This window comes from Ursus americanus, chromosome 25 (assembly GCF_024610735.1).
Source record: "Ursus americanus isolate L20-20 chromosome 25, mUrsAme1.1.p, whole genome shotgun sequence".
In the NCBI taxonomy this organism is placed as follows: Eukaryota; Metazoa; Chordata; class Mammalia; order Carnivora; family Ursidae; genus Ursus; species Ursus americanus.
In genome coordinates, this window is record NC_142151.1 from 20,455,523 (window position 1) to 20,470,307 (window position 14,785).

The following is a 14,785-nucleotide window of genomic DNA, read 5'->3' on the forward strand; positions in this document are numbered from 1 at the left end:
CAATAATATTGATTCATTGATGGCTTTGAGAAAAGTTATAATTTGCATTTTCTAATTGTAAGGTTGTGGGTACAATACCTTTCTTGCTCTGTGCATGCCTGAAATGAAACTGGAAGTCTCACTCTTATTCCTTTGATATAAAAGATAATGTGTTTCAATTAACTATGAATTTTCAAGACCACTTTGGATTATTTGAGAATATTTCTCTTATTTCTCTTCCTTTTCCTCATGTGATTCTAGTCAAAAGATTCTCTAATAACTAGTAACTTATCTATTTGGTAAACAAATCTCAGCACTTCTACCATTCTGAGATACATCTTTTCTAAAAGTAACTCATTCCAGCCCAAGTCATCAGGCAACAAGGCTTTTATTTTGTTTCTATTGAGTTCCTTCTATCTTCTGTTATTTTTTTTTCTTTTAAAGACTGGAATTTTTTAATAAAAAAAAGGGTCTGGTTTTATTAACTCAAATATTTATCCCTAGCACCTATGCATAAAGAGTTCTAGTGATGTTGTCCTAGCAATATCTCCCATATTCTTAATATGATCTATCCACTAATATGAGGTCTCTAAATAATTGATAAAGAAAATAACAAATAGTGCTATTAAGGATGAAGGCGTAAGAAAAGGTATAATCTTGCAAATACATCGGATATTTTGAAAGACCACACAAACATATCCAATGTGGTGAACTTGTTAGAAGTTATTAGGTGTATACTACACTAGGCTTGCAGGTGATTTTTTCCCCATGTCTTAAACATACAGAATTATGAAAACAATGAGGTTTTTCCATTCATGTGAAAGCCACCTAAGTATCTTTCCCACATATTAGCCTATTCTAAGGAATTTAGAACATGAGGTATATCTTTATTGATAGGAAGAATGTATCTCTTTCTCTCTCTCCTTCTCCCCCACCCCACTGCCATCCTTTCCTACTTGTCAAGTAAATTATGTCACTGTCATTTACTTATCAAAAATGATATTGGTGAAAGAATTTTGAATTTACCAAGTTTGACATGTCATTGGGATCAATTAAATTATAATTTTATTTGGAAGTTGATTTCAACAGGAATTATACACATCTCAGTGCTAAAAGAGTCTTGTGATTTTCTTTTATTTTGTTTTGAAGTAACATTTGTTTAAATTTTTCTTAGGGCCAATTGCAAAAAGATTTCATACTTAGCTTTTATCAGCCACCAGGCTTTACTTCAATAGCACTGTTTCTAACAGAGCTCTGGGCACTACTTGGGCCATTTCTATAATTTGTGTCTTATATGAGTTGTGTATATACATATATTAGCCAGGCTGTAACATTGAGAAAAAGTAGAAGTAAACACATTGTTTAAAAACATAAAAACAATCTACTCAGACAGTTGTTTGTTGGAGCCACAAATCTCTTGAATAATAAATTTAAAAATTAGATACACAAATCATAAATTTTAAAATCACTTCCAGGATTTCCTGTATTTGCTATATGGTTGAACAAACTGGAAAATATTTTAAATATTTAGTTAATAAAATAAACTGTGTCTATCTAGAGCAGGGGATAATATGAAATCAATTTAAGTTTCAAGGCCACAATGTTCTGTAATAGCATTTATTAATTTAACCCTAGACATATGTAAACTTAGTGTGAAAATATAATTGGCAATATGCATCTACTCTCTAGATGTATATACGTTATTCCAATATATTATTCACTTTCCAAAATTTATCAAATTTTCAATTGTGTTTTCCCCCTTTTCCCTTCCCTTTTCTTTTCTTCCCTTAGTCTTGTCTTTTTTTCTAACCGAATAATTGAATCCTGAGCCATTAGATGGGGCCAAGCAAGTAGATATTCAAGTAGATGGGGGAAAAGTTTAGCTATTGAGGGGAACTACAGGGAACTGAGTAGCATGTGAAAGCCTAAGAGTTGAAGCAGTATTAGGAGAGTGTGCATAGGAGGAATAGATCAGCATGGGTGCCAGAATCCAAGGAAGGATTATTGGTCAGGGTTCTCCAGAGGAACAAAATCAATAGAATATACATAGACATTAGGCAAGCAATTTTGAAACCCAGGAAAGAGTTTATTCTACAGTTTGAGTCCAGAGACAGTCTTCTGGCAGAATTTCCTCTTCTAAAAACTGGTTAAGAGTTTAGTCTAAACTAAAAGAGGTGAGTCTTTTTCTATTAAAGCCTTCAGCTGGTAGGTTGAGGCTCACCCAACACTATGGGAGAAAATCTACTTTACTCAAAGTCTACTGGTTTAGATGTTAATCTCATCTAAAAAATACTTTCACAGAAACATCTACAATAATGTCTGGCCAAATAAATATGTGGCTAATGTGGCCTAGCCAAGTTGACCTAAAACATTAACCATCACAGGGATACAGAGGGCAATAACACATGGGGGCATTCTGGCATAGTCATCAGACCCTGAACAGGAAGAGGAAGACATCTCTGTGGGAGGAAGAAAGACAGAGGTCTGATGTGAAGTGTTGGAACTTCAGAACGGTTTCCAGGTAGGAGAGCAATACAGTACTTAGTGTTGGATTCTGAATGAAGAAAGCATCTGCAAGGGAGAGAGAGAGGCACCAGGAAGAGTGGGTGGCATCTGGGATGGGAGATTTGTGGCTAATGCCATATTGCCTTCCTTTAGTTTTATAGATTTTAATATCTGGTAGTGGGCTTCTCCATCTTCCTTCTTCAAGATTGCATTGGCCCTTTCTATTTCCACATAAAGGTCAAAAAATCTTGACAATGTCCTCGTTTCAAAGAGTGCTGGGATTTTTTTTGAGATTTCGCTGAATCTGTAGATAAATTTCAGAAGAACTGACATCTTTACAATATTAAAGCTTTTAACCAATAAGCATGATATAAGTCTTAATTTCTCTGGATACTCTTCTGTAGTTTTGAAGGTAGAGGTCTTGGATATTTGCTGTGAGACTTATTCCTAGGATTTCACTATGTGGGTTTTTTTGGATACTCTACAGCATAGTATGCTTTACTAATATCATTTCCTAACTGCAATTGATATATGAAAAGCTGCACTTGATTTTGTGAATCCAGAGATTTGTTAAAATCACTTATTAATTTGGACAGTTTATCTGTAGGAACTTTTGGATTTTCTGCTTACACAACTTGTCACGAATGATTTTATTTTTCCTTTTCTTATCCTTACAAATTTTGATTATTTTTTTCCCTCCTGTTTCCTCGACATTGGGTATAATGTTAAATAGAAATGATGATAACAGGCATTATCTTCTCCCAACCTCAGCAGGAAAGCTTTTAATATTTCTTATTTAACTGTAATGTTCACAGTACGTTTTTTTTAAATCATGATTGTGCCCTGAGGCATATTACATCAAATTTGTTGTAAGTTTTTTCTCATTCTAAATATCCCCTTTTAACCTCATTTTGTACTCACAATTTTTATTTTTCTTATATAAACTCTCCTCTCACGTTTTAGCAGCTTAATACTCCATAAAACTTAGCCCTAACCCTGCTTATGCAGGTGTTCAACACTATACCAGGTAGCCAGGCTCTAGCTGTCTTTCTGCTCCACCTTCCTCAAATGTTGTCATTTCCTATGCCTGTTGCCTCTTGGTTGCAAGAAGGCTGCTGCTTCTCAAGGTCTAATAGCCATAGTTCAGGAAAGAAAGAAAAAAGAAGCACATATTATATTCTCAGAAAGCTTTTTCTTTTCATTTTTTTCTTTTTTTTTCCTTTCTTTTCTTTTCATTGGAAAGAGATTACCAGTTAACAATCTTCTGCCAATATATCTGTAGTTAGCAGTAAAGGACATATTCTTACATTTGTTTGCTTCTATTCTTCCCTCAATTAGGACTGGATTTTTTTCTTTCTCTTTTTAAAAAATATTTTTTTATTTATTTGACACAAGAGAGAGCACAAGCAGGGGGAATGAAAGGCAGAGGGAGAGGGAGTGAGAGAAGCAGGCTCCCCACTGAGCAAGGAGCCCATTGCAGGTCTCTATTCCAGGACCCTGGGATAATGACCTGAGTTGAAAGCAACCGCTTAACCAACTGAGCCACCCAGGTGCCCCTAAGATTGTTTATTTATCACTATATTTTGCAAATTTAGTTACAATACATCTTGGTGTTGGCCTGCTTTTGTTCATTTTGATGGGAATTCTCTGTGCCTCCTGGAACTGGATGTCTGTTTCCTTCCCCAGATTAGGGAAGTTTTCAGCTATTATTTCCTCAAATAAATTTTCTGCCCCCTTCTCTCTCTCTTCTTCTGGGACTCCTGTAATATAGATGTTATTATGTCAATGGAGTCCCTGAGTTCCTTAAGTGTATTCTCCTGTTCCATAACTCTCCTTTTTCTCTTTTGTTCAGCCTCATATTATCCACTATTTTGTCTTCTAGGTCACTAATTCATTCCTCTGTTTCTGCCAGCCTGCTGTTCATTGCATTAAGCCTGTTTCCAATCTTGTTTATTGCATTCTTCATTCCTGATTGATTCTTTTTTAACTCTTTTATCTCTGTTATAAGGGTCTTACTGATGTCTACTATTCTTTTCTCAAGCCAGGTGATTATTCTTACGATTATTTCTTGACTTCTTCATCAGGCATGTTACTTATATTTGTTTCACTTAGATCTCTGACCATGGCCTTATCTTGTTCCTTCATTAAGGATAAATTCCTTCATCTTTGCATTTTGTCTAAGTCTCTGCCTTCTCTGCATTTGAAAAGCCAGTTAGTTATGTCTCCTGCTTCTGAAAGTAATGGCCTAATGAAGAGGTCATGAGGTGCCCAGAGCCTGGTGCTTTGGGGAGTGTCTCGGGTATGTGCTGGATATGTTCTGCTCTTGTGTTTTGGCTGCTCTATCCTTCAGGCCAGTTGTTTGAAGAGGCTCTCCTTGCCTGTTGTGGGCACTTTTTGGTCCCTGGCCAGAATGTGGCAAGTTTTAACGAGGTGTGCTCTAGTCTCCTGTGAAATGAGACTTGACACTAACTCCACTAGAACTGGGGCTCTGCAGAACTCTCTGCTTGGGAGATGTGGTGTGGGCAGGGGTTTGTGCTTATCTTCTGAGAGGAGGGGCCTGCGGCCCTGAGACTGAGGCAAACTTGACTGAGAAGGGCAGTCCTGCCAGAGTGTAGAGGGCTGGGTCTCCTTATCCCTCTGCAGCACCCTGTATCTGTTTCTCCTCTAAACCCCATCTCTGCACTTCCCACCTTCTTTGATGTGGCCTCTTCTCTCCCTTTAGGTGTGGAATTTGTTGTTTGTCTTCAGGCCAATTTCTGGAGTATTTAGGATAATTTGATAGTTATCTAGCTGTGTTCATGGTATAAGTTGAGTCACCATCTTCCTCTCCTCCCCCCAAAAGCTTCTTATGTGGTGCTGTTTCCTTTTTCTCACAAGTCTCTGGAAATAAGGTAAGTCCTTGTTCCTCCTTTTAGCTTCCAGGTGATTCTTCCCACTTCCTGCTCACAAACTCCCAGTTTGCTGTCATCAGACTCTAACACTCAACTATAAACACACAATTATACCTCACTGCTGCAATCATACCTACCCTGAGTTACATTCCTCATTTCTAATGATAAGCTCTTCTCTCATGTTTCAACAATACTCCTGTCTTGAATCATGGTTATTTTTAATATAACCAGAAATGAAATCTCAAACTCCACAGTCCAAAACTTAACTCTTATAGACTGACCTACCCAGTCTTTCTCCTCTCAGCTGCTTTCTTCTCATATGACACATCTAATCATTCAGGAAATCATATTAGTCTTCAAAATATCTTTAGGCAGTCTTTCAATTAACTGGTCTATTTTCTGTGAAGCTACCAATTTTTTTTATTGTATTTGAATTTGCAACTCAGGGGCTCCTACCTACATCCCAGGCTCCTTGTGATCACATTCTAGATTATACCTTCTTCCACTCTTCTATCCCTGGAGGAATTTACATTCCCTCTATATTACACATATATAACCATAGTATATTGATTCCCGCTACTCCCACCCTCCCTTCCTGTAATCTCATCCCATGATGGGTTTATATAATGATTTATGTATTGACTATTATTTAAGTGGGATGGAGAATAAGGAGAGAAAATAAGAATTAGATAAATATGGTTCCTCATTCTACTCCCTTGAACCAGAAACTCTATATCATCAATAGGGCCTCTTGTCTTCTAAAATTCTTTCATCCTTTTATTGTATCCATAAATGAAAAAATAATAATATGAGTAGATTTAGTTTTAATGTGTATCTTGAATTTTATTAACCCAGTTTCATAACAGAAGCTACTTTTTTAAAGCATCATTCTCTGAGATGAATTATGGAAAATTAGTATTTGTGTTCTAACTTTGGACCACATGGATAGGTCTCCTAAATTTGGGAAAATGTTCCTTTGAAAATATCTGACACTACAGGGTTTTTCTAATATCATCCTTTCATCCTTTGACTGAGACACTTGTTTTTCAAAGTTTAGTCAGGTTTGAATTGTTAAAAAAAAAAAATCCAACAATCTTTGCTTCATGATTTTTAATAACCTGACTCATTTTTTCAGTATTCTGAAAAAAATGAGCAAATATATGACTTGAATAATAAAGCTGGGAACAAATTGAGAGCAAGTGATGGCATATTAATGAGGAATCTATTTTAGAACAATCATGTCTGAAAGGAATAAGAAAAGTTAAAGAACAATTCCTAGAATTAGAAGGTGTGGGCTTCTTTCACATAAAAGTGATACATTTGATAAAATAAATATTCACATAAGCAGGATAAGAGTATCAGTCTCTAAATAACCCCAATATCAAAGCAGAAATTCAATGAAATTAAATAGATTTTTACAATAGGAAATTTTTAGAATCATTTGGAAAAGGAGATGTGGGAATATACCCTCCTTTCACATGACTTGAAAGAGAAATTGCTATTTTCACACAAAAAATTAAAGCTGGCTCTAATATCCTGTTTTGAAGGTTATTATAAATGTCCCTCTGAGGAAAATCTCAAGTGTCATGGATGCCTCAGAAATACCATCATTGAACATTTTTTTATCTTGAGTAAAAACAATAACAACAAAAGACACAAAAATTTGAGGTTCATAAAGATAAAAAGTTACCCTCTGTATCCCTATTGATTTTAAAAACAATTAAGTGGTAGTGTATTCTCCAACTCTGGGAAGCATGATACAATAGGGCATTACAGTTTAGTTTTCAATTCATCATCATTTAAAATTTTGGAATTTTTGTGCATATCTTTGCACTCATTTTCCTTCCCTGTAACCTTTGCCTCTATAAGCACAGTTCCTGAAGAGGCATTTTCACCAGGTAGAAGACGTTTCTTCAAAATAATTAGGATTAAAAAGGCTGGAATATAGCTTGTTCCTCTTAGAGCTGCTGGCAAGCCAAGGTAGATGTAGCTATCAAAAAAAAAATGTTAAAACACATTAAATCTTACATAGTGTGGTGAGTACAAGCTAGTTTTGCATTAATTATTAATATTTCATTCCCATGAGGACAACAACGGCTAATCGTTTTGCATGTCAATTTTATATAAGCAACTTTTCTGAACTCATAAATTCTTTTTTTTTTTTTTAAGATTTTATTTATTTATTTGACAGAGGTAGAGACAGCCAGCGAGAGAGGGAACACAAGCAGGGGGAGTGGGAGAGGAATAGGCAGGCTCATAGCAGAGGAGCCTGATGTGGGGCTCGATCCCATAACACCGGGATCATGCCCTGAGCTGAAGGCAGACACTTAACTGCTGTGCCACCCAGGTGCCCCTGAACTCATTAATTCTAACGTTTGTTAAATGTTTTTTGGAATTTTTCATCCAGAAAATTCACACATTTTCTTCTTTGTCCAATCTTTTGGGTTTTAAAAATCTTTTTACATAAAATTGAGCCTCTAATTTAAATGTAATACTGACAGTGATAGCAGTTTTATTCCAGTATCTAGTTAAGAATGCATCCAGGTGGAGTTAAGATGGTGGAGGAGTAGGGGTCCCTTTTTTCAGCCGGTCCCCTGAGTGGAGCTGGATAGGTACCAGACCATCCTGAACACCCACGGAATCAGCCTGAGACGCAGGAAGATACATCTGCATCTCTACAAATGAACATCTCCAGCGCTGAGTATTGAGGTACAAAGCGGGGAGCCGTGAAACCGCGCACCGATATTGGAAGATAAACAGAAGGGGGAGGGAGCTGCTGTGTTCGGGTGCCGGGAAGCGGTAGCCACCTGCACGGGACCAGACTGAAACAGAGCCGGAGTGTGCGGGGGCGGCTGGTGGCCAGCGGTGTTAGTTAGAAGCACAAAGGACAGAGATGCGCCGGCCCTGGAAGTGAGGGCTGGGTTGCCGGGTGTGGGGCGCACATCCCGGGACGCTGCAGGGTTGAGCAGCACCAACAGAAACAGAGTTAAAGTGGCCAGAGGACCCCAGTGGAGAGCGGTCTGTGATCCCTCTGTTCTGAGACAGAGGCTGAGATTCGGCTACTGCTGCTCTGACTTTCAGAAGAGGCACAGCAAACCACCAGGGAAAGCCGCCAAAGAACAAAAGCCTGGAAATACCAGCTCAGAGTGTGCCCATCCCCATACCCCCTCGCAGAGGACATAGAGACTCTACCCAAACAGGGTTGCCTGAGTATCGGCATGGCAGGCCCCTCCCCCAGAAGGCAGGCTGAAAAATCAAGAAGCCACATGCGTAAGGTCCCTATAAAACAAGGGCACACGGCCTGGGTCCCGGTCAATAATTTGGGCTCTGGACAACCCCGCAACCTCTCCTCATCAGAATGACGAGAAGGAGAAATCCCCCCCAGCAAAGAAAAGACAATGAGTCTGTGGCCTCTGCCACAGAACTAATGGATATGGATATAACCAAATTATCAGAAATGGACTTCAGAGTAACAATGGTCAAGATGATGTGTAGACTTGAAAAAAGTATTAATGAAAATGTTAATGAGAATATAGAATCTCTAAGGGCGGAAATGAGAGCGAATCTGGCAGAAATTAAAAATGCTATGAATCAAAGCAGTCAAAACTAGGTGCTCTGACGGCCAGGGTGAACGAGGCAGAAGAACGTATCGGTGAATTGGTGGATGGGTTAGTAGAAGAGAAAGCTAAAATAGAAAATTGGCTCAAAAAAATCCAATCTCAAGAATGTAGGTTATGGGAGATTACTGACTCAATGAAACGTTGCAATGTCAGAATCATCGGCATCCCTGAGGGGGTGGAGAAAAACAGAGGTCTAGAAGAGATATTTGAACAAATTGTAGCTGAAAACTTCCCTAATCTAGCAAAGGAAACTAGCATTCATGTCCAAGAGGCAGAGAGAACCCCTCCCAAGCTTGACCACGACAAACCTACACCACGTCACGTCATAGTGCAATTCGCAAATATCATACCAAGGCAAAGGTATCAGAATTATGTCAGACCTGTCTAAACAGACCTGGAAATGAGAGAAAGGGTTGGGGGGGGCATTTTTACAGCTCTTTCAGAGAAAAACATGCAGCCAAGGATCCTTTATCCAGCAAGGCTCTTATTCAGAATTGATGGAGAAATAAAGACCTTCCAGAATCACCAGTCATTGACCAATTTCATAACCACAAAACCAGCCCTACAGGAGATATTAAGGGAGGTTCTATAAAGGTAAAAAGGCCCCAAGAGTGATACAGAACAGAAAGTCACAATCTATAGAAACAAAGACTTTACAGGCAACATAGCATCATTAAAATCATATCTCTCAATAATCAGTCTCAAAGTAAATGTCCTAAATGCTCCAATAAATGCCACACAGTTGCAGATTGGATAAAAAGACATGACCGATCCATTTGCTGTCTACAAGAGACTCATTTTGAACCTAAAGATACATCCAGACTAAAAGTAAAGGGATGGAATACCATCTTTCACGCCAATGGACCTCAAAAGAAAGCTGGGGTAGCAATTCTCATATCAATCAGATTGGATTTTAAACTAAAGACTATAGTTAGAGACACAGAAGGGCACTATATTATTCTTGAAGGATGTATCCAACAAGTGGATATGACAATTATAAATATATATGCCCCCAACAGGGGAGAAGCAAGATACACAAGCCAACTCTTAACCAGAATAAAGAGACATATAGATAAAAATACGTTAATAGTAGGATACCTCAACACTCCACCATCAGCAATAGACAGATCACCTAAGCAGAAAATCTACAAAGAAACAAGAGCTTTGAATGCCATACTTGATGAGTTGGGCCTCATAGATATATATAGAACACTACACCCCAGAACCAAAGAATACTCATTCTATTCTAACGCCCATGGAACATTCTCAAGAATAGACCATGTTATGGGTCACAAAACAGGTCTCAACCAATACCAAAAGACTGAACTTATTCCTTGAATATTCTCAGACCACAATGCTTTGAAACTGGAACTCAACCACAAGGAAAAATTTGGAAGACACTCAAACACTTGGAGACTAAGAACCATCCTGCTCAACAATGATTTGATAAACCAGGAAACCAAAAATCAATTTAAACAATTTATGGAGACCAACAAGAATGAAAACACAATGGTCCAAAAGCTATGGGACACTGCAAAGGCAGTCCTAAGGGGAAAATACATAGCCCTCCAAGCCTCAGTCAAAAGAATAGAAAAATCTAAAATGCAGTTTTTATATTCCCACCTCAAGAAGCTGGAACAGCAACAGAGGAACAGGCCTAATCCATGCACTAGAAAGCAGTTGATCAAGATTAGAGCAGAGATCAATGAATTAGAAACCAGGAGCACAGTAGAGCAGATCAACAGAACTAGAAGCTGGTTCTTTGAAAGAATAAATAAAATTGACAAACCACTGGCAAGACTTATCCAAAAGAATAGAGAAAGGACCAAAATTAATAAAATTATGAATGAAAAGGGAGAGGTCACAACCAACACCAATGAAATTGGAAGGATTATTAGAAACTTTTATCAACCGCTTTATGCCAATAAATTAAGCAATCTGGAAGAAGATGGAGGAGTTCCTGGAAACCTATAAACTACCAAGACTGAAACAGGAAGAAATTGATTTTTTAAACAGGCCAATTTATGAAGAGATTGAAACAGTGATTAAAAACCTTCCAAAAAACAAAATGCCAGGACTGGATGGTTTTCCTGGGGAATTCTACCAAACATTCAAAGAAGAAATAATACCTATTCTCCTAAAGCTATTTCAAAAAATAGAAACAGAAGGAAAGCTACTAAACTCATTCTATGAGGCCAATATTACCTTGATCCCCAAACCAGGCAAAGACCCCAACAAAAAGGAGAATTACAGATGGATTTCCCTAATGAATATGGATGCCAAAATTCTCAATAAGATCCTTGCTAATAGAATCCAACAGTATCTTAAAAGGATTATCCATCATGACCAAGTGGGATTCATCCCTGGGATGCAAGGGTGGTTCAACATTAGCAAATCTATCAGTGTCATAGATTTTATCAACAAGAAAAAGCCAAAAATCATATGATTCTCTCAATAGATGCAGAAAAAGCATTTGACAAAATACAGCATCCTTTCCTAATTAAAACACTTGTGGGACTTCATCAAGATAGAAAACTTCTGCACAGCCAAGGAAACAGTCAAAAAAACTAAGAGACAGCCCACAGAATGGGAGAATATATTTGCAAATGATACTACAGATAAAAGACTGGTATCCAAGATCTACAAAGAACTTCTCAAACTCAATACACGAGAAACAAATAAATCATAAAATGGGCAGAAGATATGAACAGACACTTTTTTAATGAAGACATACAAATGGCTAACAGACACATGAAAAAATGTTCAAAATCATTAGCTGTCAGGGAAATTCAAATCAAAACTACACTAAGATACCGCCTTACGCCAGTTAGAATGGCAAAAATTGACAAGGCAAGAAACAACAATTGTTGGAGAGGATGTGGAGAAAGGGGAACCCTCCTACATTGCTGGTGGGAATGCAATTTGGTACAGTCACTCTGGAAAACAGTGTGGAGGTCCCTTAAAAAGTTAAAAATTGAGCTACCCTATGACCCGGCCATTGCACTACTGTGTATTTACCCCAAAGATACAGACGTAGTGAAGAGAAGGGCCATATGCACCCGAATGTTCATAGTGTCATTGTCCACAATAGCTTAATTGTGGAAGGAGCCGAGATGCCCTTCAACAGATGACTGGATTAAGAAGTTGTGGTCCATATATACAATGGAATATTACTCAGCTATCAGAAAGAACGAATTCTCAACATTTGCTGCAACATGGACGGCACTGGAGGAGATAATGCTAAGTGAAATAAGTCAAGCAGAGAAAGACAATTATCATATGGTTTCTCTCATCTATGGAATATAAGAACTAGGAAGATCGGTAGGAGAAGAAAGGGATAAAGAAAGGGGGGTAATCGAAGGGGGAATGAAGCATGAGAAGTCTCTATGAGAAACAAACTGAGGGCTTCAGGGTGGGTGGGGAATGGGATAGGCTGGTGATGGGTGGTGGGGAGGGCACATATTGCATGGTGCACTGGGTGTTATACGCAACTAATGAGTCATCGAACTTTACATCAAAAACCGGGGATGTACTGTATGGTGACTAATAAAATAAAAAAATTAAAAAAAAAGAATGCATCCAAAGAAATCACAATCAATTGTGATTTCTACTCTGTGGGGTTTTTTTGATGACCCTAACCAAGTGAAGAAAATTCCTCTTCTATTCTGAGTTTGCTCAAAGTTTTAATTATGAATATGTAAAGTATCACCAAATTATTTTTCTGCATAATTAGCAGAATATCCAAGATCTTACCCCCTTCACTGTGTTAATAGGGTATATTAGATTAATAGATAGTTCTCGTATTGAACCATCCTTGCATGCCTAATATAAACTCTATTAGTGAGTGTTTTATACATTAGATTTGATTTGTTCATTTTTATTTAGAATTTTTGCATGCATATTTATAAGTAGAATCAGCCTGCACTTTTTTCCTCCTACTGAACTTGTCAAATGTGAATATTAAGATTGTACTATAATGAGTTGGGAAATTTTCCCTTTTTTTCCATTTCTCAGAATGACTTGTATTATACAGAAATCATCAGTTCACTGAAGGTTTGTAAAACTTGTCTTAAAAGAATCTGGACTTAGTGCTTTGAAGAATGGGAGTCTTTGACTGATTCACATTTTTAAATAACTATGAAAATATTCGTGTTTTCTATGTATTTATAGTAAAATTTGGTAATATATACTCATCTAGAAAACTCCCTATTTAATGTTTCCAAATTGCTGTATCTAAATCCCTAAGTATTTGTACTTACATTTCCTTTTTTATTCTTCATAGTATTTATTTGTGCCTCCTTTCTCTTTGCCTTTCCTGATTACTGTTATTATTATTATATTTTATTCTTTTAAAAAAACAGTGTTTTATCTTTTGGTTACCTCTATGCTGGACAGTCTATTTATTACTTGTGTCATCTTTTTATTTCATCTTTTTACTTCTAAAATGTTATTATGATACACTTGAAGAATACAGAAAAAATAAGGTAACTAATATGTCTGTACTTACCACCCAGGTTTTCAAAATGATTAAATTTTACCATTTTATTTCAGACCAATTCAAAATAAAATACTAATACATTGAAATCCCATGTGTGCCCCTATGATATTCTCTTTTAGCCCTTCCTAGATGTAAGACTATGTTGAATGTTATGGATTTTGTTTCTAGTTTATTTTTATGGTTTTATAATGTGTGTATGTATATATATATCATGAATATATACATACAAACTTTTTACTTTATATGTTTTTACATTTTAAATAATTGGCATAATACTATATATTTTATTCTGAAACTTCTGTTAGCCCCTCATTTTAAAACTATGCTCATACACACAGTTCTACTTTATTTACTTTTAGTTATTGTACCACATTTCAATGTGTGAACATGCCACAATTTATTAATCCAGTTCCCTATTGGATACTTGTATTATTTAACTTTTTTCTAATACCAACAATAATGCAATAGACATCCTTTTATATGTATCCTTGTGTATGTGAGCAAAAGTTTCTTTAAAATATGTCTCAGGGTTGTAGAGTACACACTTAGTAGATATTGTCCAAAAGTTTTCCTCATTAGTTTTTATTCACTACCAACATTCTTCATTATCTACACTGTCTTCTGTTGCTATGTGGTTTGTGTTTTTAACTCAAACCCAAAGCAATAAGGATCAGGGATATTAGGCTCTATAGTTGCTGGTACCCATCTGCTATTGGTATAATTGTTATTTCTTTGTAAGCCACCTATTTATTTCATAACGTTTTCCTTTTTACTTTGAATGTTTGTAATTTTACTCTGATATGTCCATTTATATATATTCTACTAGGCATTTAAAGTTCACCTTTGATACAAAAATTCATATCTCAAATTCTAGGAAATTCTAAGCCATTAATTCTTTCATTTATATCTGACACGTCCTCCATTCTCTTTCTAGAATTTTTTGAGGTGTATGCTTTGTTAATTGGTTTTAGTATTATTTAGGCATTCATTTTTGTTGAATCAGTTCAGATTATTGATTTACATTCTAGATAAATTCTTCTGTACTCTCTTCCAGTTCACCAGTTCTCATTTTAACTATATTGACTTGAAATTTATTACATATTTAGGATTCATTTTATTATCTCAATGCTATACATTTAATCTCTAAAATTTCCAAGAGTTCTTTTTGATATCCTTATTTCTTTTTTTTAAAGATTTTTATTTATTTGAGAGAGAGAGAGAGATCCAGCGAGAGAGGGAACACAAGCAGGAGGAGTGGGAAAGAAAGAAGCAGGCTCCCAGCAGAGGAGCCT

At 36.7% G+C, this 14,785-nt stretch overlaps 1 protein-coding gene across 7 annotated transcripts in view; it reads right to left on the bottom strand.

Moving 5' to 3' along the window:
- SLCO1A2 (solute carrier organic anion transporter family member 1A2) overlaps positions 1-14,785 on the bottom strand; it is a 158,250-nt gene that overhangs the window by 45,657 nt on the left and 97,808 nt on the right. For 6 of the 7 annotated variants that reach the window (XM_045781459.2, XM_087855677.1, XM_087855675.1 and 3 more), the window contains one exon: positions 6,469-7,365. The exons of the other annotated variant lie outside the window; for it this stretch is intronic. In XM_045781459.2, the coding sequence (XP_045637415.2) occupies positions 7,146-7,365 (220 nt within the window). In that variant the 3' untranslated portion in view covers positions 6,469-7,145. Of the gene's footprint in view, positions 1-6,468; positions 7,366-14,785 lie in introns of those variants that run through there. 7 annotated transcript variants of the gene reach the window in all.